General features: G+C 33.8%; 2 protein-coding genes and 1 non-coding gene across 4 annotated transcripts in view; 1 reads left to right on the top strand and 2 right to left on the bottom strand.

Annotated features, from left to right (window-relative positions):
* LOC138325086 (Fanconi anemia group G protein homolog) overlaps window positions 1–20692 on the bottom strand; it is a 45350-nt gene extending 24658 nt beyond the window's left edge. The window contains exons 1-13 of one of the 2 annotated variants that reach the window (XM_069270505.1): window positions 20416–20692; window positions 18371–18458; window positions 17430–17573; window positions 16951–17049; window positions 15307–15434; window positions 14848–15064; window positions 14235–14368; window positions 13811–13957; window positions 11063–11190; window positions 10469–10535; window positions 9592–9983; window positions 8791–9068; window positions 8076–8232 (exon numbers count right to left, since the gene is read on the bottom strand). In XM_069270505.1, the coding sequence (XP_069126606.1) occupies window positions 8076–8232; window positions 8791–9068; window positions 9592–9983; window positions 10469–10535; window positions 11063–11190; window positions 13811–13957; window positions 14235–14368; window positions 14848–15064; window positions 15307–15434; window positions 16951–17049; window positions 17430–17573; window positions 18371–18458; window positions 20416–20469 (2033 nt within the window). In that variant the 5' untranslated portion in view covers window positions 20470–20692. Of the gene's footprint in view, window positions 1–8075; window positions 8233–8790; window positions 9069–9591; window positions 9984–10468; window positions 10536–11062; window positions 11191–13810; window positions 13958–14234; window positions 14369–14847; window positions 15065–15306; window positions 15435–16950; window positions 17050–17429; window positions 17574–18370; window positions 18459–20320 lie in introns of both variants that reach the window. The other variant, XM_069270497.1, reaches the window with a different exon arrangement.
* On the bottom strand, window positions 16124–16287 carry LOC138311189 (U1 spliceosomal RNA). The gene has a single exon (XR_011206547.1). It is a non-coding gene; the product is annotated as a U1 spliceosomal RNA (small nuclear RNA).
* A 165-nt stretch (window positions 20693–20857) lies between the features above and the next one.
* On the top strand, window positions 20858–21331 carry LOC138323460 (U7 snRNA-associated Sm-like protein LSm10). The gene has a single exon (XM_069268129.1). It carries the CDS (start codon window positions 20858–20860, stop codon window positions 21329–21331), a length of 474 nt encoding a protein of 157 aa, XP_069124230.1.
* The last annotated feature ends 4101 nt before the right edge of the window (window positions 21332–25432 follow it).

The raw sequence follows: 25432 nt of genomic DNA, 5'->3' as shown, positions 1-25432 counted from the left end.
TTACACGTATACAAATTAGGGTGAAATTCTCTTCTCATCTGATATGTTTAAAACTACATCTTAGTCTAAAGAAACACATTTTCAACACCCCAACTGACCAATGACATGGAGTGTAAAACTAAATAATTACCATGTAGTATACAAAGTAGAATGAAATTCTCCCTTTTACATCTGAGTCTTAGAGATACAATTTCAACACCCCAATTGACCGATGAGGTGGCCAGAAGGGGTCAGACAGGGGATATGATATTAAACACTGGTGTAGGTTTCCTCTACCCCGGTAGGTAGAGAGACACTGATGTAGTAATACCCAACAGACACCTGTAATCAGCACCGATACACCTGATAACAACCGTCCCACACGGTCAGGTGTAGCCCTGGGTATATGTATAGGCCAAGCACTGATAACCTAGTATATACACTTCAAAGGTGGCCGCCGTCAACGTCCAAAAACTGAATTGTAAAACATTGTCTTCACTAACAATGGAATTTTTCTGGTGTTGGTTAAAATATCAAAATATGAAGCAATAATTCATCTCTCTAACTTGTACTCATTTGTGGACGTATTCAAAATCTAGGGTTTTTTGTTATATACAAATATGACTTATCATAAAATTGAAGAACTACCGGCATAAAACAGGTATAAGAGTTTCACAATATAAAGATTCAAACAGAATATACATAGAATCAGTTATATATTAGTCAAACCTGTCTATAAGGACCACCAAATGGACCAAGAAAGAAAGGTCTTTATAGCCAAGTGGTCTTTATACACAGGCCAAATTGTGTTGAAACTGACAATAAGGGAACCTTAGAAAGTGGTCTTATTAATTAAGCAGGTGGTCGTTAAGGCAGGTTTCACTGTACTATAAGAGCCATTCAACAGTTAAAAACATTAGGCAGTTGGTTTAATATCTATATTTTTGGAAGCATGATCCTTATTTAATTAATTTTATCCTCGACACGGAAAGCCGAGATGACTTGGCAAAGCCTTGTCATCTCGGCTTTCCTAAGTCTCACACCAAAATAAACCTTGTATCGTAAGATACTAACCATGTATTCTCTATATCTTTGTTCTACCAAATCTCAATTTATGAAGACAATATTATGCACTTTTACATGAAATGATTAATCTTTGCTTATGACGACATTTGATACCCATAAAGCTCCAAAGTCACAGTGTCCTGAGTCAGACGTCCAGCTATTACAAACTCAGACAGGAGTGATGGATGGACGGAATCAAAACCCTACAAATCTAAATGGGAACTCTACAATTATGGTTGATGGATTAGGGTAGCCTGGATTTGATGGTCTTAATGTGGGCATAATGATGATTGGTGTTCTCCTATACCTTAACAAGTCAAAGTATCTTTATGTACCTTTACTGAAATGGAAAGTCGCTTTTGTTTGACAACTTATGATTCCTCCATATAATAGGTACATCAGACTATATCTCATACCTTAAACTACATGTATTCATATTGTTTATAACTGATCAGACAAGTTTGAATAGGTTTTTTTTTTTGTGGTTTTTTTTTGTAACTACAGCAATAAGTCTCCATATATTTCTGCCCTGAAATGCACATAGCATATTGCCTGGGGATATCTTACCTAGAGCTAGAAGTATTTGACACTCCTGTCTAACAGTGTACTTGTAACTGCTAACTGCACATGTACAGCAGGACGGATAATAAGTGGTCGTGAAATAATAAACTTTGCAGACATGCAACAACGATACATGGAGAACTCAACTACACATTATAGGCCTCTCTGAGTCCTTAAGTCTGTCACATGCACATCTCGCATTCCATACACATTACTCTTTCTCTCTCACTTACAGATTTTAAAACAGGATATTTTTAAAGAAAGCAGATAGGTCTCAAGACACTGCTAATTATTTTTTTCTTTAACAGCAGTGTGAATTTCATACAACACTGAGGCAGAAAGAGATGATGGAAGAACATCAGACACCTTAACCACTCAGCCACTGCTGCCCAGAAGTGGATGACTAGGGGTATAATGTTGGACACCTTAACCACTCAGCCACTGCTGCCAAGAAGTGGATGACTAGGGGTATAATGTTGGACACCTTAACCATTCAGCCGCTGCTGCCAAAAAGTGGATGACTAGGGGTGTAATGTTGGACACCTTAACCACTCAGCCACTGCTGCCAAGAAGTGGATGACTAGGGGTATAATGTTGGACACCTTAACCACTCAGCCACTGCTGCCAAGAAGTGGATAACTAGGGGTATAATGTTGGACACCTTAACAACTCAGCCACTGCTGTCAAGAAGTGGATGACTAGGGGTATAATGTTGGACACCTTAACCACTCACCCACTGCTGCCAAAAAGTGGATGACTAGGGGTGTAATGTTGGACACCTTAACCACTCAGCCACTGCTGCCAAGAAGTGGATGACTAGGGGTATAATGTTGGACACCTTAACCACTCAGCCACTGCTGCCAAGAAGTGGATAACTAGGGGTATAATGTTGGACACCTTAACCACTCAGCCACTGCTGCCAAAAAGTGGATGACTAGGGGTGTAATATTGGACACCTTAACCACTCAGCCGCTGCTGCCAAGAAGTGGATGACTAGGGGTATAATGTTGGACACCTTAACCACTCAGCCACTGCTGCCAAGAAGTGGATGACTAGGGGTGTAATGTTGGACACCTTAACCACTCAGCCACTGCTGCCAAGAAGTGGATAACTAGGGGTATAATGTTGGACACCTTAACCACTCAGCCACTGCTGCCAAGAAGTGGATGACTAACGTGACGCTACCCAAATTGGAACAATTTTTGAAGATAATTGTGAAAAAATTCTGATGTGTGCATGAATCCAGATTTGTCTCTTTACTTTCCATAAATAGATGACTTCAGTTTTAATTTCATGATTTGTTTACTTGTCAGCAGTGCATATATTTTGAAATAGAGAGCTTTAAATCATGCCCGGTATAGAACCCTGTTTCAGCAGGTTCGAGGTACCCAATATGAAACACCTCCTAAATATAGTCTGATTAAAAAATGTAGAGACATCATGAAAAATGTTTGAATTCATTTCATTAAAGTTCAAACATTTTTAGTTTATTTAAGTCACATATCTGTCAAAAATTTCCCATTGTGCATTTGTTTTTCTTGTTTTAAAATACATGGTGTTTTTAGGGTTGTCGCACGACATCGTTTTCTGGATTTTTTTCATAATTTCATTTTGTTGCTGTTTTAGATACAGATAATAAGCACATTTAATCTCCAGCACCCTAATTTTTGTGCAGGACAGTTATTGGTAGTTTTGATTGTAAACAGAAAATTTGTATCACATATTTTAAAAGTGTTCGTTTTGGGTAGCGCTCCAATTTGGGTAGCGTCACGTTAAAGGTATAATGTTGGACACCTTAACCATTCAGCCACTGCTGCCAAGAAGTGGTTGACTAGGGGTGTAATGTTGGACACCTTAACCATTCAGCCACTGTTGCCAAGAAGTGGATGACTAGGGGTGTAATGTTGGACACCTTAACCACTCAGCCACTGCTGCCAAGAAGTGGATGACTAGGGGTATAATGTTGGACACTCAGCCACTACAGAAAATTATGTATACCCTACACCAGATGTTAAACATAAAACATTTACATAATTTAATGCAACTCTTTCTAATTTTTGATTGAAATCTTTTAAATACAACAATCTATTTCATATCACATTAACATCTCCAAAATATTTCCTGGTTGTTAAACATAAGGAGCAGTAATGTGCTGTAATGCATCCTTCTCAAAGTTCACATGCGGAACAGGACCTTGTATGTCTGTGTGACCTTACAAAATACCACAACTGTAATATCAGCCACTGTTCCAAGAAGTGGATGACTAGGGGTGTAATGTTGGACACCTTAACCACTCAGCCACTGCTGCCAAGAAGTGGATGACTAGGGTATGTAATGTTGGACACTCAGCCACTACAGAAAATTATGTATACCCTACACCAGATGTTAAACATAAAACATTTACATAATTTAATGCAACTCTTTCTAATTTTTGATTGAAATCTTTTAAATACAGCAATCTATTTCATATCACATTAACATCTCCAAAATATTTCCTGGTTGTTAAACATAAGGAGCAGTAATGTGCTGTAATGCATCCTTCTCAAAGTTCAACATGCGGGAACAGGACCTTGTATGTCTGTGTGACCTTACAAAATACCACAACTGATAAAACAATTGTATTACTCAACAAGGAGTGTCTAGTAACTAGATCCAACCTGCTACTTGGACAGCATATGTAAAACAACTGGAGCCACTATATATCATATACTACTTAACTATATATGAATTGAGGAGGAGAAACGATTGATTTATATCCTACATCTACATTACCCAGTATTATCAGAAACTTAACATATAAAGCTTCCTGTTTAAAATTAGCAAGGAAAATAAGGATTAAAGATGATAATGACTAAATCTGCCACTAAACAAAACTGCAGTAGACATGTATGATTGTAATCTTGATATTTCTTTTTTATAAACCTCTATTCAAAGCAAAGCAGGTCAAGGTCTTTTACACATGTCTCTTTGTACTTTAATAAGAATTACATGTATTTATGTGTATATCCTATTTCTGCTTTGTTAATGAATCTGATACACAATTGACAAGAAAATTAGCACACAAGATAAAAATGTTTTCCCCCCATCTTTATTTTGTCAAGAATCTAACCTCATAACCAATCCTTAACAATGAGCTCTTCTCTTTGCTAGTTTAATAAATACAAGGTTTTTTTTTGTAGCTAAATACCCTCAATCTAAATGCATAATACAATCAAGAAAAGAACTGTGCACTTTAAAATACAACATTGATCCAAGTTTGTCCAAAAATAATCTAATTGCAAAACGTTGACATCAAAATTTTCTACATCTGACCAAAAACAAAAATGTTTTAAACCTCTAAAATGCTGAAAATAAATTGGTCTTTTCAGTGTTGACTTGTGATAATCTACATTCCATGTTAAGCTGTTTTACCTAATATAGTTTGTGAGAGGAACGACCCCAAACCACATATTGACGCCATATAAATACAATCCCTATGTATCGTCTCACCAACACCTTGGCAGACGACACTAAAACAAGGCTATGTTAACCAAGTGGTTCCTGTATCTAACAATCTACCAATCTCTGTGTAACAGTTGCCAGGCACTGGCCGTGGGTTGGTGATTTTTCTCTGGAGACATTGGAATTCCTCCACCATTAAACCTAGCACACCTTATTTATATAACCTTGACTACATCAAGTATATCAATATAGGACACAAACAAAAAAAAGCCAAGTGACAAACCTACTATGAGGATGATGCTTTCTGAGAAAAAATATAGAAGTATATTTAATTAATTTGTCAGATAAGGTAGTCAAACCTAGTTATCTCAAGGCAGTTGAATAATTTGAAGTAAAAGGAGGCTTCAAATAACCGCTTCATTAATGATGGCTAAAAAGATTAAGAATTTCAAAATTCAGACGCCTTGATCATGAACATAACTGAATTCAGCAGCGGAATTTAATACAGAATCACTGTCTGGAGGTTTTCAGATAAACATTAAAAAGGTTAAGGTTGACTTTTCAATAATAAATATTGACAGGGAAGCGTTGTTAAAAAACAGGATGCTACAGACATGGGTAACACACTTCACCCACCTGACTCACCTACCCCTAATATAAGATGTTTGTACAGGTATATAGTAAAAGGTTATCAATCAATAGAGTTTGAATCTCAATTAACTAATCAATACATAAGATTTCTAAGTTTTCCTATTTTACCATATTATCAATTTGTAAATTGGATGTGTTATAAACCTTAAACCCAATAGCAACCTGAAAATGATATTCAAACAAAATTTCTAGATTTCACATAAAATCGTTGGCCATTGTTTTCATCTTTACATTGTGCGATCGTTTATAACTATATAAGCATGGTATAGATCGGTAATAAGGTATATTACATTACTTGTCACAAACATTTTTTTTAATTCATATATATATATATATATTTTTTTTTTAAATCACCATACCGTGATATCAATCAGTGTTCAGTGGTGTAGATAAAAAGTGAATTCCCTAAGGTCATGCTTCGACGGAGCAGTGACGATACCTGTTCATGAAAACAAGCACCTGTCAGCAATGAGGTCAATACACTGATAAGTAATTACGATTTCCCATTGAGTCAGATATATGACAGTTGACATGAGGACACAAAAAATATCACCTACAGCCTGACTAGATAGCCTGTATGATAACCAGGGGAGGGAACTCTGTTACATGATGGTTAGCATGTCACAAGACACTCCCACTCGTGAAAACTCCACAGACATTGTAATTTTTGTGTGGTGTGATGAAGCGTTAAACCTAGTATCTTGTTAAGTGAATCATGGTGGTAAATGTCGATAAACTCTGATAACCACCAAACCAGAGATGGACTTCTTTCGATCCGGTTTTTGTGTAGAAATTCCAAAACTTTGTTAACACATTAAAAATAAGTTTCACAAGGAAACTGACAACATTAATGAAATCTATTATTTTTGTGATTAAGATAGATTAATCACTGATTTTTGTGATTACAGTAGAAAATTATCATACAAGTTCTCGAATAATCAGTCATTTTGGTATTTAAAATAGACACTTTCTAGATAATAGGATTTTTTTGGGTGTGCTTTTTTGTGATCAAGCAAAGAACAAGTCCTAGATAATCAGTGATTTTGTGATTAAGGCAGGCAAGTTCTGGATAATCAGTGATTTTTGTGATTAAGATAGATAATTTCCAGATATTAAGTTAGTGATTTTGTGATGAAGATAGACCAGTCAAAGATTAAATCAAGTATATGAAGATGTTGATGACTTTGGAATAGCTCTCTACATAGTATATGACAGGAATCGCTGTATTTGACTACCACTGTTTAGGCCATTGAACCTCTTAAAATCCAAGTAAACAGCAGTATAGTGTGTGTAGTAAAAGTTCAAATGTCATCAGATATTGAAAGCTCAGCTGTGCAACTAACGCCACAAGATATATGATATATGATATATGATATATATATATTACCATCAGCTGTTGCTTTATTTTTGACAAAAGCATACAGGTAGATTATATAGAAACAGGTTTAGAAAATCTCTTTCTAAATCAGACATATTTATAGGTTTGTTTATAGTGAATCTGTATCATTTTATTGGCTGTGGTGATGTAATGATTAGTCATACATGACTACATAAAAAGCTTAAGTATTATTGATACATTGGTGCACTATGAATTTTTTTCTGACATCCCGCTAACTACATATGACTGTACTTAGAGCAAAGCAATGATGAAATGCTATATCCTTACCATTCAAATTTTAAAATTCAGCGTGAAAACAAATCTTAAATTTTGGATCCTGTAATATGTTTCAACCAATTCACAGTTCTACAGTAGAATTTTTAACTCACTCTGATCTACAAGGTTTCTCCAAGTTGTTTGTAATAAGTGTACAACAAATTTTGCGCGTAACAAATTAAACTAATTGGTCTCCAGCGATCATTATAGCAATTTTTTAATATATTGTCTTCAAATTAACAAAATACTTCTGTAAGTTTCTTATTTTTAGCTACTCCTTCATAGAGCTCACAGAGTTATCCCCCTTGATTAAACAATGGCCATATGATTCAGCTCATTTTGAAAATGACTTTTGAGCACAGTATCTTCTAATCTTTTTTTATTGTAAATGTTATATCAGATTAAAATAAAAAGTAATATGTGGCTTTAACAATTTGGAAATCATGCACTATGCTTGAGGTCTGGGATGGGAGAGATTAAATCAGTTTGTGTGATAGAAAGAAAGTGTAACCATGGACAGATAATTCAATAAAATATCTATCATTTTAAACAATTTTTTTTAAAGAATAGATGCCAAAATAGTGTAAAAGTTTTGGATTTACATCCCATAGAAGCTATATTCTTAAGTCTAGAAGCATTATGAATATTGCTTATGGAGCTAATGAAAATGTGACTAGAGTCAGAACAGAAAATATGGTTATATTCATGTGTAAAAGAACTTTACTTGAGCTCTTGATTCTTCCTCCTGAGGATATTAGCCTGCTGGAAGCTGTCCGAGCCAGTATCCAGATGTCTGTATTTGATCCACGTGGTCGCTCCCTCTCTCTGTCTGTGTAGTAACCTCAGCACTATGGTCAGGTTATACATAGATGTGGCATTGTCTGAAATAAAGGGAAACTAGAAATATCTAAAAGATTGGTATATACATGTATATGAAATCAGGACAAGATGCAACAGGATGAAAAACGACAAGGTGGGACAGATTTGGGTTCTACTATATATGATCAATGACAGACTCAAATGCAAGAACTCACAATTTTACAGGAGGGAAGCATTAAGTTGTATTCTGGTTCAAACTTAAAATTAGGTTATCTCAGAAGTTAAAACATGCTATAATGTTAAGTTTGTTTCACAAAATTTCATAAATGGTGTCTTCTCCTGGGAACTATATCCTGCTATAAGATAAAGCTTGTTTCACAAAATCTGAAATGGTGCATTCTATCAGGAACTGTACCCTGCTAAAATGTAAAGCCTGTTTCACAAAACTTCCTTTATAACAGAGCATTATCTTGGGAACTATACCTAACTATAAGATAAAGTCTGTTTCACAAACTTTAAATAAATGCAACTGATCAGGACACCCCACCATCACCTACCCCTATACCCTTATTAGATTTTATAATGGCTCCAGGTTTACGATGATTGGTACAAGTAATTACCAGAATGAAGTTGAAGACTGAGTCTGATGTAGTGTAAACCTTCTTTATAATTCTGTTTCTGTGACTCGGCTACTCCTAAATGCTTGAACACCTCTGCCGCTGTATGTTCAATGGACAACCAGGGACTGGTTACACCGTGTGGTAGTGGTGTTTCTCTGGATACTGCTGTGCCATCTGAATCAAGTCGCTGTCGTTTGCTGTGACGTTCAGGCCCAGCTTCAAGTTCCTGCGATGACTGAGTATCTGTGTCAATGTTCAATGAAAATTGTTCTAATGACCTGAAAACATGAAAAAATTATGTTTAATGTACATTTGGTAAGGGTGGGGGCTGACTATACTTCTTTATGCTTCTACTATCATTGATAACTAAGAGATCCTTAATTCCAGTCAGTGTGATTGTTATGAAATTTACAAGTCTAAAGACAAAGTTTATATTTTGGTCCTTTTCTTTCGGAAATCTTGTAAGTGCGTACGTGGTAAAGCAGTTTATGAACTCAGTGCTCCTTCAACCGATTGCCACCCAATAAAATTGCCACTCTTCATAGTAAACCCTCTAATATGAACATCTCAGGTGCTTTGGTCAGGACATCAATTTGTACAAGAAATTCTGCATCTTAACCAAAAGATGATTTTGCAAAAATTTAGTCAAATGACATTGAGGTATTTATGATCAATAACACTTTCAAGTAAAATACCCTAGACAGAGGAAAACCTACATGTACTGAACTACTATGAAGCTGAACAGCTATGATTTTTAACTATTTTAAAGTAGACAAACAATAACATATATTGGCCCTTCACCTTTCTAGACAGTATGCAGCACTCTCTAGCTGTCCCATGTGTACCAGGGCATCTGCTTTATACAACAAACTCCTTTGGTCTTCTTTAAATTTGGCAACAGGGGAAGACAACTCTCCACTACTGGACCTCAATCTCTTCCTATGTTGTGACCCAGCTGATGATGTATTAAATGACTGGCTGCCTTGACTACAAGTCTGTGAGCTGAACACAGACTGGTCCTGTGACTGGTCGCTATGGTAACCAGAGAGACCCTGCGATTGAGCATCACATGAGAGTACTCTATCACACACAGTTTCACAGTCTGTGTATCGTTTAGCCTGGAGTAATGAGAAGGCAGCTTCCTGGTATATCTGTAGAACTGAGGGCAGGCTCAACTCAGTACCACTACCTGTCTATAAAAAATTAAACATGAATATCATACAAATAAAATCATGAGTATCATACAAATTAAAACTTGAATATCAGACAAAATAAAGCATGAATATCAGACAAAATAAAGCATGAATATCATACAAAAAAAACTTGAATATCATACGAAGATCATACAAATTAATACTTAAATATCATAAAAAACAAAACTTGAATATCATACAAATTAAACTTGTGATTGTAGCATCTTTAATCTTCATTTGCTTGGAGTTGTCTTAACGATTATGTTAACATGATGTAGTTTGATTTAATCTCCTAAATGTGATCAACAGCCACTAACAGATGTTTTTGACAGGACATAACCCAGACTTCAGTGATAAACATGGTGTTTGAAAGATTTTAAAAATTTCATTCACATATTTAGCATGCAGGTAAACAATTAGACAAAGGGATGTCCTGATATCAGGATAATTCCTATTAAATGATTAATTCTGAAATCTACTCTTACCTTAAAATTTTCTACCTTGTTCAAAGAATGCAACACATCCAGGTACCGCTGGCAGGCGACATCATATCTGAACAACAGATGTCAAAAAGATTTCATTTTATTTACAATACATGTGCTCTAAATCATTAATTTTTGTAGACAACTAAACTTCAATAAGAATTCACAAACCCTGATGACCAAAAAATAACTTTAATCACAAGTGCAGAAGAAGTGCAGTATGAAAAAGTTGTCGGATGTGAAAACAAAAAGTCACAGTAAAATGGTCCAATCTACAGTATTTGAATAGAGTGAATATAAAAACACAACGTATTTACCTAAACATTTCTGATTAATGTTTTGATGATTATGTTTATTTCATAGACCCTGTAAGTAACACAAAGTACAGTAAACATGTTTATAACAAACATGCTTACAACAAATTCATGGTTATAACATTTAATTTTTATTATTGTCAAGATTTCTAAACGGTATCTGCAATATATGTGTATAAAGTATAAAAGAACTATGTTGATAACAATGTAATTTTGTTGGTCCCTGGAGGTTCCATATAACCGTGTTTTACTATATATATACTGAATCTTACTATAAACTTACTTTTTGAGCTGTAGACAGCGCTGGGCCAATAGATACTGGGCCTGTATAAGTGTAATCTGTTCATTACTGGGACATATACACTGGTACAGCAATGACGATCTGCCTTCGTGCTCCTCATTTTCTAGAGCCTTTAAAATATTCAAATCTGCCAAATTATGACAAATCAAATCATGACATTATAAAATTTTGCCAATGGAGAGTGTATATTTGTATATTGAACCCCTAAAGTTTTGTTACTTCTGGTAAACCAACCTTCTTTTGAAACCCCTTAATTGTTCTGATGAAAATTATGTAAAGAATATGGTAAACCAACCTTCTTTTGCAGCTTTTAAATTTCATGATTTCCATTCAAAACAAATTTGCGAAGATAAGCATTCGCTGATGTAAAAATTGAATGGAACTTCCTATCAACAAGAGGCACAGAGGGCCTGTAACGACCACCTGGCTTTTTTTTTTAGTAATTATCACAAAGACTCTTACAATTAAAACAAGAGACCCAGAGGGCCTGTATCGCTCACCTGTTGTTTTTTTTATTAGTTATTATCACATAGACTCTTACAATAAGAAAAATCAGTAAAATTAACTCTTAAATATGTTTAATTTTGAATCACAGACATATAATAATGCTATAAATACCATAAAAATATGCTACCCAATACATAGGTTCAGAGAGGAAGTAATTTTATATGAAAATAATACCGTATTTTTGCGCGTATAGTGCGCACCCGCGTATAGTGCGCAGGTACGTTTTTGAGTTTCATTTTGGAAAAAAAAATATTTACAAAAAAAAATCTCAGTTTTTGTATCTTCGTTCACAACATTTTGCATTGCCTCCAAACACTTTTGAAGAACAAAATCAAACGGTTCTTATTGTTTATCAGTGCTTAAAACAACCTTCTGTTCATTAAAATTAACTGGCGAGAGGAGTTTGACACGATGATTGACACTTTGTTTACACAACGGCAGGCCTAAGCCTAGTTAGCTTGTGAATTGCCGGTGACACTATAATGAGGATATCAACAACGATGGTTCTACAATCAAATAATTAACCATACCTTGTGTAATTCCAAGTGGTATCAATCAAGTCTATTGTGTATCTGTTCGGCATTTAGATTTAATCATTGTCCAAGATATTAGCTGGAAAGCCGACTGAGTAGGCCAATCAACCACAGGAGGCCGCCATATTTGATTACTGACTGCACGCTTCCGTATTCTCAATTATTTCAAATAGTATTGAAATCAGGATGATATCTTACAGAACCATTTCAAAAGATAGTAATAAGAGTAAATTTTACAGTCATACCATCATTTATAGTGCCGATTGGTCAGTGTTAATGTAGGAAGGTTTTAGTTTCGTATTTAATTTGCTGGCTCTGCATGTGGGATTACACTCACTTCCGTAAACATTTGCAAGTTCAAAAGTTTTCACATGCTGGAGAAACATATTTATAAGGTAATCTGTCTAATGTGACGAATTAATTACACACTTATACATCGTTTCAAGCTCCAGGCTATATTCATTTAGATTTGGAGATATCTTACTGAAGATTCACGATCGTAACATGAATCCGGTCATGAACACACGTGCTCTCAAAACGGACTTTCAAGGAATTAAAGATAAAAATTTCAAGAGATGTTTTCCTTTTATATTGAATATATGCATTGACCATTGACTTAAAGATCCAAGTATTTAATCATAATTATTTCACGACAACGTGTACAAAATGTTACTGCATAGCTCGGACCTGCCGGTCGGTGATCATAACCCAGGACCTGGCCATGCCTTGTACCTGCGTATAGTGCGCACCCCCAACTTTTCACTTGATAGATTATGAAAAAAAGTGCGCACTATACGCGCAAAAATACGGTAGCCTTATTGACCTTTTTAACCAGTCCAATCATTTGCAAAATTTTGAATCCCCACCCTATATGGATGCTACCATTGCATTATGAGCATAATCCCATTGTAAGTTGCAGAGAAGAAGTCATTAGGGTCAGCCCCATCATTTGCACAATTTTGATTCCCCACCCTAAAAGGATGCTACCATTGCATTATGAGCATAATCCCATGTTAAGTTGCAGAGAAGAAGTTTATATGGAAATAGCCAAAATGACCCCTTTTGATCCCGCCCCTCAGGCCCCCAGGGGTGTCAATCCATCATTTGTACAATTTTGAAAACCCAACCTATATAGATACTACCATTGCATTATGAGTGCTATCTCATGCTTAGTTTCAGAGAAGAAGTCATTTATATGGAAATAGCCAAATTGACCCATTTTGACCCTGCCCTTCAGGCCCCCGAGGAGTCAACCCCATCATTTGTACAATTTTGAATCCCCACCCTATAAGGATGCTACCATTGCATTATGGGTGCTATCCCAAGCTTAGTTTCAGAGAAGAAGTCGATTGTTGACAGACGCTGGGGTATCCCATAAGCTCACCTTGGTCCTCCGGACCAGGTGAGCTAATAAAAGAGATGAAGACATAAATTTGCAAATATCAACTTTCGGATTATGAAATGTGCGAAAGTAAATGGGATGGGAAAGAAAGTTGGTTCACAGTAGTTGATTTTGACCAAATATGTCTGTTAATGTTACATGCATATGTCTCCATCTCCATATTGATTAGGACCAAGACACAATCAGGCAGTATGAAACAGGATGGAACAGAACTTCAAGTCCCCTGCCCCTATTTTATGAAAGGATAAACAAGAATTATACTATACAGGGTTTATCCTGTATACTTACAGTAATGAGGAGATTGAGGGTCTCCAGCTCAGCATCATGTAAACCTACACTCTGGTATTCCTCAGACAGGCAGTACAAGGGCCATAGTCTGTTAAAGTCTAGGTCGAGAGCTTCCTTATACTTCTCTATGGCACAGTGGTGCTTACCCTAAGATAATGTATAAACATGTAAATTCAAATCTCAAAATAGTACAGTGGTACAAACCTTAGAATGGTGTCTTAAATTGATATACAAAAATTTCAAAATAGCAGTGTGGCAACCATCTTGGATTTCAGACATACATAAAATATAATACAAACACTGACCATGTTCATCTCTGAATCAAGTCTGGCATGTTTCAGCTTAATCCACTATGTAATTTGAAAAGTTTGAAATATGTCTTGTGCTGGAAAACTGACAATTTATATACATGTACTATACCCACCAGTTTAGAGAAGCAAGCTCCTAACAAGCTGGAATGGAGAGCCTTAAGTTTTCTGTTGTCTGTCATATTGTTTGAAGCTTTTCCCAGCAACAGAATTGCATCAAAATACTGGCCATTTTTGTACTCCAGACAGGCTGTAAAGAACACTGAATACTTACTAATTAATAATCCATTTGTTGCCCATACAATTCATAAATAGTATTTACAAAGTAAAGTTTCCATTTGGTGACACTCTGATCAGTACCACAAAGAAACTGAACAAAACTTGCACAATTATCACAAAATAAATTAACAACTTAGAATATTTAATTCTGTATTTGCATTTTACAGGGATATCTGTCCTTGTGGGTAGAAAATGATTTTGGCATGTGTTTGTGAGCTCAATGTAATTTTTTCAGAGAAAACGACTCATTTTTCTCACAAAATAATAAAGTCACAATGGATACCTACCCATAAGAGAGGTAGCTCTGTAATATGTAAAGATGGAATAATGAACTTCTATAGATATATGCAACGACTGATGATAACTTTTATAACATGTTTGAACTATCATAGAAATGAAATATTTGTATTACACTGTTGTTGCCATTGCTATTTATCCTCTATCACTCACCCAACATGTATTTGGTATAGGGGTGCCAGTGTCTCGCAGTCACTTCCAGGAGGGCTTGCTTGCTTTGTTCACGTCCGTCTGGTTTACAGAACATCAACATTCCTTGTAATAGGTTTATCTTATCTGATAAAGTCGTCACCGAGTCTGTCCCACATGCTGTCCTTGATGTCAGCATCAGACTAAATGGGATGTCAAACAGCTCAGCAGTCTGGTCAATCTATTGGAATCATTTAGTAAAGAAATACACGTGTGACATAGGCAAAACTTAATCAAGATTACAAAATGTCTAATAACTAAAACATCCTGTTTTAGAAAAGTAGATTCAATCCGTTTTATTTTTATAAAGTGTTTTGTTCTTTTGTTTTAAACACAAATCTATAGTTCCTAAAAAAATCAAATGTTAGACTAGCAAGAAGTATACACACTTATAATTAATAATTGTTTTGATGATATGATTACCTCTAAGGAGTTAGGAAGATATAGTTGACATGATGACAGACAAGACACTGCCTTGGAGACGTTTCCAGTCACCTTCATTAGTACAGACCAGTTACAACACAGTGACACAATGGCTGTTACAGGATAGTCTGTAAGAACAAAATAATATATATGTTTATGGAAAGAGGAGCTTAGGAGGTGCAAAACAAAAGAATTTGCAGAACCAAAATTAAAATATGTGTGTTGATGAACAGATTTTGTAAATCACAATGTAAAATTATGAATGGTCTCCCTTCAATAATAACTCAGTTTCACTGTTTGAACAAAACTGATCAACAGCTAATGAGTTAATGACTATTTTACAAAACCTGTATTGATACAGTGACTTGTTTTTAGATCACTAATTATATAAGTAATGTACATTGAAACCACTGACTTTATGTGGGGTTTTGTATCTCCTTTTCGAATATTCAAATAATGTTTTCATATTCGAATATCAATCTTCTGAACAAATATTCGTTGACACCCCTGTCAAAAATCTTTTATTTTACATTATTTTGGTGATTTGTAATTCCAATCAATCATTTTGTATCCTACACCTAATTAAAAAAAAAAACAATTCTAGATTTTAAACTCGAGATTCAACAATCAAAGTTCAATCTTTAATTAGATTTGTAGATCCTGTATATTATTGTTTTGACAAAACAATATTTAAGTATCAATTTAAATACATCATATTTATTGTGTATTTCTGTAACCTAAACAAATTGGTGAAAGCAAAATGCATATAAATGCTTTAAGGGGAATTAAGGGATTTCTAATTTTCATTGTTTATGGTCAGGGGTTAGCGCGAACGCAGACCCCCACACTAAAAAATAGCGTACCCGAGTAATCCGCATTTGAGATTATCGCAGGGTTCAGCCCGACCGGAGTGCAATGGAAGGGCCTCGACCTGGGGGAACCGCCTTGCTGATCACGGTATCCCCTGTACCAGGTAAGTATGAATTGTTTGCCACAGTTTTACTTCATATACTGGCCAGAAGATCTCCCAACCCAACTAAGCTGTATTAACATATAATAGATTAAAATTATATTTTCATCAAAAGGAAGCATAATTGTAAGTCAACAAATCACATACTATTTTTGTTATAACATTATAAAAATTCCTGTTAATAAATTATACAATTTTGTTTACTTCAACATGTTATATTTAATACATTTTTGTTTTATTTCTGCAAATAGAGTTTAAAATAGCCTGCAGTGCCACCTAGTGGCAAAGCTGTCATACACTGTTGGCTATATACAAAAGCTCGGTCAAGTGGAGATAACTGTAAAGCGAGCTATATATAGTTATATATATATCTATAGCATGCTAGTAGGACAGGCCTCTAGCTAGTTCATCAATGAGTTGATCTGATAAGTGATTTCTATATGGATAAGGGCAACTTGACAACGCAAGAAATAAATATATTATATTACAAATAAGACATTGAGGTAGTGTAAAATTAAATATTGACAAATTAACATATGAACAGACTTGGATTATTATGCAGTGTACATTGATAGCCCAATGCATGGTACACATGTACAATATTAGAAGCAGATAATCTTCTTGAAAACTTGAAGAAATCATTAGAACTTATAACAACATAATGTTTTGATTACCAGCATTGGAGAAATTCTTGAAAATGACATCAAACAAAAGTTCCTGATCAGTCTTCAATCTTGATCCATCCTCTTCATCAAGTCCTAACTGTCTTATCACTGGAAATTAAGTGTTACCCCATGACTTGTTAGAAATTCACTAAATACTGTTGGAACATTTTTAAATTATTGTCATTTTTGAACTTGCATGATTCCACTTCATAAAATCATACCCATTATACTTTCCCTGTTATTGTCTTCTGTATATATTAGACAAATACAAATGTATCAATAGATGAACTGAAAAATTTACAAAACTTTACATCTTTTAACTAATATATTTAGTTGAAAAATTGAAATTTACTAACTGTAAATCTATCATAACATTCCAGCTTTACATTCTACAAATGTACCAAAAGATGAACAAATATTAATTTCTTTTTTATAAAACTTCTAATCATATTCTTTCAATTTTACAATTCATTGTTTTAGCTACCTACCTCTTAGAAGGGTCCTGCGTACATGATTTTGACAGTTGTCTAATTCACCTCTATGATGTTCTAAACACCTGAGAGACTGCAGCAACAAGTAATTACTGAGAATGGTTATCTCTAATGACACACTTCTACTGCCAAGTGGGAAACCTGTATGTCAAGTAGTAATTGTATTAATATTGTTATATAGAGAATGATTTATTTCTTTTTTATTAAACTTATAAATGCACACATAGATTTGAAAGAACATTTTCATTTTTTGTTTGTTTTTGTTTTTTATCATTTTTCTAGAAATTATGCATACCAAATCAACAAAATCATATAACACATTGGAAATTGTTGGTAAACAATATTATAACAATATGTTTTATTAATATGTCAAGGCATAGATGTGCTATTTGGTTTTGTTTATTATGTGGACATTTGTTTTTATAAATGTACAAGTAAAATATGCATGTACATGTAAAGCATTTTCTTGAAATATATAAAACATTAATTCTCTAGTACCTCAGTTCTATATATTTTAAAATATTCTTTTAAACATCCATATACTAAAGATTTGAACAATTTATTGATAAAAGTATTAAAGATGCTCTATCGCAAATAATTGGTGTTTAATCATGAACATATATGTCTAATTACATAATTAACATAAAAAATAATCTAAAATAATTTATTTTGCTTTTGGCGCATGCGCAATCAGTACTTCATTCCATATAGGACATAGTGCCAGGGAATTTTTTCGGGATGCAATTAGTTATTTTTAATATTTTTATATTGAAGTAAAATTAGAAGCCCAAACTTTTCAATGGTGGTATGTAACTTTTTAACTGAAGAAAAATACCAAATCGTCTGCTCTTGTTTTGATAGAGAAAAATTACCATTTGTCAATGGTGGGGCATCTTTAATATAACTTTTTTTTTTCTACATTTCATTGAATAACTTACTTCTAATTTTGTTAAGTAATGATATGAAGCACTTTGTTGTAGATTTTATAAATCCTTCTTCAAGCATGCTTTCATTCTTTTCAATATCCTTTAACAAAAATAAAGACATGACACATATATAAATTGCTGAAAACATAGATACATTGTAAGCTTTAATAATGTATGTGTATGCATGTATAATTAATTATAATAAATGCTACCTTTATCATACCTGAAGCAATTAAAGAACTTCCTGTTAATAATACGATTTGTAAAGTGAATTCAATTGAATATATGCTTTCACCAGTCAGTAATTTAAATTTAAATTAAACAGCAATGAGCATTATTATTATGTCTAGATTTCTTAGACTTTGGAATTGATCAAATGTACATAAGTATATAGTATAACTTGCATCTGATCATTCCAAGGATACACTTAGAAAGAAAAACAGAAAAACAAGAGATCCCAGAGGGATCTTGGCTCCCACCAAAGAATGATCTAAGTCTGACAATGGAAAGAGGGATCTTTTCCCTGCTTTTCAAACATTTTCAAATATAATACATATGAAATTTAAGACAGATCGCTTCATTACTTTCTGAGAAACAGTGGTGAAATCCAAGATGGTGGTTGCTTGGCCATCTTGTTGACAGATTAGTCCCAAAGGTACTATGCACATCTAGGGCCCAAGGTGAACCTATGCATGGAATTTGAGAGATATCCCTTCAGTAATTCCTGACAAATAGCGGTAACTATCAAAATCCAAGATGGCGGCAAGGTGGCCATCTTGTTGACCGATAAGTCCCAAAATACAATATGCACAACTAGGGCCCTAAGGGAACCTACATGTGAAATTTGAGAATGATTCCTTTAGTACTTTCTGAGAAATAGCCGTAACAAACTTTAGTTATCTAAATCCAAGATGGCGGGCTGTTGGCCATCTTGTTGACCTATCAGTCCCAAAATCTTTTATGCACAACTAGGGGCTAAGGGGAATCAACATATAAAATTTGAGAGAAATCTCTTCAATACTATCTGAGAAATAGTGGTAACAAACTTCAACTACCTAAATCCAAGATGGCCGCCCGCCTGGCAGCCATCTTGTTGACCAATCGGTCCCAAAATGCAATATGCACAACAAGGGCCCTAGGGGAACCTACATATGAAATTTGAGAAATATACCTTCAGTACTTTCTGAGAAATAGCGGTAACAAGAATTGTTAACGGACGACAGACGAAATGTGATTTGAATAGCCCACCATCAAAAAATGAGTTATTCAGCTCTGGATTGATGAGGAAATTTCTCTAATTAGTGAATAACCATGAAAGCTAAAAGCAATATAATATGATATTGTTATAAACAGTGTATAAGATTTTATTTGAAAAGCATTATGTAAATGTTTAAATGCCCATTACCTTTCCGGAGCAAAATATAAAGGTTTCTTAAAAAACATTAATAACACCAGAAAATGCATACCGATGATCTAAAATAAGGTTACGACACCAAACATATGCAAGATTGCCTGCGTAATATATGAAAACAGTGGAGAGTCAATTCGCTGTTTTGCCGTCTGGCGCTGTGATAGTCAACTACCGCGCAGTATTTAGGACAACGGCGGGAAACATAATACGACCCGCGTTATGAAAATAAACATTTTATCTTTTTAATCAAATCGTTCAGAAGGTGATGATAAATGTAGTATTAACGGTAAGTTAATAATTTTTAGGACTCTACAAAATTATCGATCTTGTTTTACATTCCCATTTTAAAAATTAAAAGCCGTTTCGGAAAGGTAGTGGGCCTTTAATTTGTGTACAACTTTCCCTCCCCCCTCCATTTAATTATTGAGTAAATTCATCTATAAGAGAATTAAGTGATATATAAGTTACTTCTTAAAATCCGTCTTAATAGAACTTCCATAAAATAAACATCTTCACTATTAAAGTTGATTGTACAAAAAATAGCAATGTACCTGCAGAAACAAAGTAACAAGTCTGTTATTCTCGACAATCCATCCATCAAGAGACATAGAATTCAACTTTGCAAATTTAGAAAGTTCATACAAACATTTGTCGAATTTTCCGAGACGAAAATGGTCTTGACAAAGGGTAAGAATTGCATATAGTGTCATTTCCACTATTCTTAATTAAACACGTCTCAATAAATACAAAATCTTGATAACAAATCTTCAGCAGCTGAACCCATCGGTTTGCATTCCAATTTCCCGCGAAAGTCGCTTACATATAGGGAAATAAAAATATTTGTTTTTCATTTAAAAATGGTCTATATTGAATATCATATCTTATTTGTATGTTGAAAAGTCTTTGAAAGAATAAAATGTTGTATTGCTTTTTTCTTTTTCTTTTCTCGTTTTGTTGTTAATTTTTTGTATCACATATATTTTTAATATCTTAAGCGACACTACTGTGTGCTTCCGGCTACTTTCTCTTTGACTTTGTGTTGGGTACATTGCTGTCGGGACCTACTTATAGGCTATCGCCAAATCACAATGGCTACCGACAGGGAGAGATTCAAGATAAGAAACTCTTTGATATGCTTGTTGAAAGCAGTTGAAGGAAAAGTAACTACAGTAGAACTTAGAAATGAAAGTACAGTTTCTGGATTGGTGGAACATGTGGATGGCTACATGAACGTTACAATGACTGATGTGAGCTTCAGGAATTACAAAGGAAAAGTCTCACGCTATGATAATTTCTTTGTCCAAGGTGCCAATATAAGATTCGTACAAATTCCAGATGAAGTGGATATGAAGAAAGCTATTGAATACGAAGCACATAAAGAAAAACATAGGGCAGACGAGATCAGGGAAGAATTGAGGAGAGCAACCAAACTAAAAATGCAAAGAAAAGAGAGAAACTTTCAGAAGTTACAAGACAAAAAGAAAAAGAATGAAATGAATTTGAAAAAGGAATGTTGGACAAGTGGAACAAATGAAGCAGTTAATGAAAAGGAAAATGGATAAACTGATTTTATTGAAATACTTACATATGCATATGTACTCTCATTCATTGGAGGGTGGATCCCAAATGACCTATCGATGGTTTAGGTGATTCTTCAATAACTTCTGAAACCTGCAGTTGTGCTTAATAGAATGCAAAGGAATATGAAGCTGAGATACATACTAAGCTGACACTTATCATACATTGTGTAAGTTGCTTACTGTCCACTGATCGAAAGACTTGGTTATAATTTACTGATCCTAGCATGTTCGTACATACATTGTACATAATAAATCCACTTCAATCAGAGTCTATACAAATGTTTAAAAGACTTAAATAAAATAAAAGTTTTCTGGTAACAATATGACTCCGTTTCTTTATTGCTATCATCCATTCTCAGTACATAATATATTTGGCCCATATATAGGCTCATCATAGTTAAGTATCCTACTAGATAACTGGTTTTGATTAAAGACAGTATCCATGATCATGAAAAAGTGTTATATCTGTGCTCTACTGATTTGCAATCATATCTAACCATGATTAAATTGTTTTTCCAAAAAATATAGCTTCAATAATTAAATTTTAATCACACAGTCTGACACACAGCTGTATTTCTAGAATTACTTGATATTTCTCCAGTATTTGAAGATCAGACTTACAGTGCCTTTTTTCAAATAATGTAGAGTCTCTCCTTTCACAAGGATCAGTGGTGTCAGTTAATTTAGTTACAAAGTTAACTTCAAATCAATTGTATATAACCTCTGATGAAATTTTGGGTTGAATAAAATTCTTCAAATATTTACACAGAATAAAATAAAAACTGTAGGTGGAGGAAAGCTGGAGTACCCAGAGAAAAACAAACAACCAGCAGTCAGTACTCAGCAACTGCCCCACATGGGTTTCAAAACTTGCTGCATATAGGTGGAGGGCTTGTGTATGGTATTATGTAATAAATCAAGACATCTGAACCACTCAGCTATAGGGTCCCTGGCTTTAGATCCAATATCTGATAAATACATATATTCAAGTTTAATCTGCATGCTTTCATTGTAATATTTATATTTCTAATTTGGCTGTGTTGTTATCGCAAAGAACATCTGACTTCCTGGTGTTAATAACACAATGTGATGGAATGATAACTACTTGTATGTTTTGATATCTAAAGCATTATTTTAAAAAGAACTCCAGTCACGTTAACATGCAGAAAAAATCAACAAACAAAATTTCACGTATAAAATATCTTTTATATACTATAATAAACAGTATATGTACTGGTACATGTGTAAAGATCGAATGAGAATAATGAATATGATTTGTTTTCTTTAAATTCATAAAATCACATTGAGTATTATAATTTAAATTTGTTACATTCAAGTACATGTAAACGAATGATATATTAAAACCCCTCTCAAAAGGAAGCCGGCAAAGTGATGCCCATTCATCTAATCTAAAGTCTTTTAAATATTATCAAGAAGCATTTTCAAAGGAATAATGGCAAAGTTTTGAGCAGTTTCATACCATAATAAATCTCGATCATTTGCATGGAACATGTTTTTATAGCAAATTGAGTATTATGTTTTCTAGATTCTGTAAACCTGGATATCTTTGGGAGGGAGTAATAAACAAGTGTCATACAGCCACAATTATTTCTTAGTAAAGTGTTACATCTAACTTACAAAACAGAAAATATGCATTTATCATGTACACATCGTTATGGTTGAAATCCTAAAAATTAATCCCTCTGTAACATAGCTATGTTCCCAGTACCAGTATATAGTAGTATGCATGTAGAATCTAAATCGTCTTCAAAGAGCCCATGGTTTCTCTCCTATATCATTATCTTAAAATAATAGCAAAATATCTATGTAAATGTGTATTTCACTCTTTCAGAAAATTGTCAATTTGAGACATCCATGTCACTTACCGGTATATGTATTAAGTCCTTGAAAATCTTTGTCATGGTCCAGCAGAAAGGAAATAAGAGTTTCATGTCTATCTTACTTGGTTTGATGATTATAAGTCATTTATAAAGGTGTTTAAACTATGCTAAACAATGTCAACCTACATAAATAATGTAAAGAAGTACATAATATATGGCAACCTCAGCAACCAGTTACAAAATTTAAAGGTAAGAATTTAACATTAAAAAGATTTGTTGATCAACATACAACACATTCATACATGACATTCTTTATTTGTAAATACAAGGAATGTCTACACTTTTTGTTCAATAACCATATCACTCTAAACTGTTATAAAATATACTTGGAATTCATTATTCATCAGATGATACTTGGAATGTACATATACAGCTGCAGCTGGATCATCTTAGACTATGGGAAAATGATTAAGTAAATAATATAATGTTATATACCTCAGTGTCATGTAACTACATGTAATTCAAAAAGTTTCATAATTGAAAACACGAAAAATTATTAAAATTGAATATGTTCATCAAATGTTTTCATTAAAAATATCTTTGCATCAATTAATCTTTATAGGTTTTCATATGAGTGATAATTTCATAAAGCAATTATAGTTTTGATCTTTGAATTGGCAACGTTTTGTGTGGAAAAAAAGATAAATTGGCTACAGCATGGTACATTATTTTTGCAAATTATAGTAATAGAAGTTTTGGCCTGTTGTAGTATATTTATATCTAACATCTTTGCTCAAGCAAATATGGCACTGAAGTAATAATATGAGACAGTACAAATGACCAAGAACAAATCAAAGACCTCAGTTATCTCCCTTACCCAAAATATCACTTTTCTCAATTAAACCAATATAAGATGGCTGTTTTAAACAAATTGTATTGGTCATTCCAAAAGATGTATAATTTAGTTAATTAATTGAATATTTTTGTATACTAACGATGTACAATGTATCTGAAATTATAACTTATTCATGAATTCAGGTGGTAAACATTAGAAATATATTTTTCACTAGATATTCAATATCTTCTCATATTTAAAGCTGACAATTAAATGAACATTCAAATAATAATAGCACAGTATACTTTTATGTGGAGAAAAGTAAATAATATCTATAGTATAAATATGTAGAGTTTGTATCATATCCTATATTAATGTGGATGATTCCACAATTTATCAAATAGCAAGATATCTCTGCAGGAGAAATCTCTTAGGCTTTTATACACATAGTAAATACTTTGGTCTATATGCTTTAGATTATACAATTGTAATGCTATGCCTCCATCATCATCATCATCATCATCATCATCACCATCATCAAACTTAACATGGCCATTTGTTCCTCATTTACTCTTTAATAATTGCATAGATAGTGTATTATAGCCTTATTCTCAGGGACACATTTCAACATACCATTTATCATATCAAGCTTTCAAACTTTTTCTTCATATACATATGTATGTACACATTTCTCTTAATTTTCTTTTGAATCAATACACACACTTAATAGGTTCAAACAATTACAAATCTCCCTCATTTAAATACAGTGTGTACCAAGAAATTGACTTGCAAATATCATTCCTTTGTGGTAAAACTGTCATACATGGGATATGTTGTTGAAAAATAGGATAAAATACAGTAAATCACTCATAAATCTCAAGAGATTTGCAAATTGAAAAATATATAGGATTTGATATACACTGTGTACATACATTTATAATAAGGATTACGATAAACCAACTTATTTAGCATATTGCAACAGAATGTTGTGTATGTAGCAGGCAAAGAATTCTCCAGGTAAGTGGGGCTTCTCTAATGTTTAGTAAGTAGTCTGAATAGGAGATGACCTGGCCTGATACCAAACATTGTCAACAAATTCCACGTTTTCATTTAGTAGTGCGCTAAGGCCAAACACCAGACATGTATCTGTCATATTGTCTTAGTCTGGTGTCAGGCTAAGAGTATCTAGGGCTACAATCATAGGTACAGTAGAAATTCTATCATAGGGTGTATATATATATCAAACTTGTGAAATTTTCATTGCTGTGAAAATTTTGTTAGATATTAAAATAACATAGGTTGCCACAAACATAAGTTGGTTTAAAGTAACTATATTCAATGATATGGCCACTATAAGACACTTGGGACTGAGAAAACGAAACACAATGTTGAGGAATTTTTGGTGAT

The sequence above is a fragment of the Argopecten irradians genome, chromosome 1, assembly GCF_041381155.1.
Source record: "Argopecten irradians isolate NY chromosome 1, Ai_NY, whole genome shotgun sequence".
NCBI lineage: Eukaryota > Metazoa > Mollusca > Bivalvia > Pectinida > Pectinidae > Argopecten > Argopecten irradians.
This window is presented reverse-complemented; position numbering and strand designations above follow the sequence as displayed.

What these genes read in the sequence shown, in the direction of transcription:
- LOC138323460 (XM_069268129.1), top strand. Translation starts at nt 20,858, where the DNA reads ATGGCTACCGACAGGGAGAGATTCAAGATAAGAAACTCTTTGATATGC.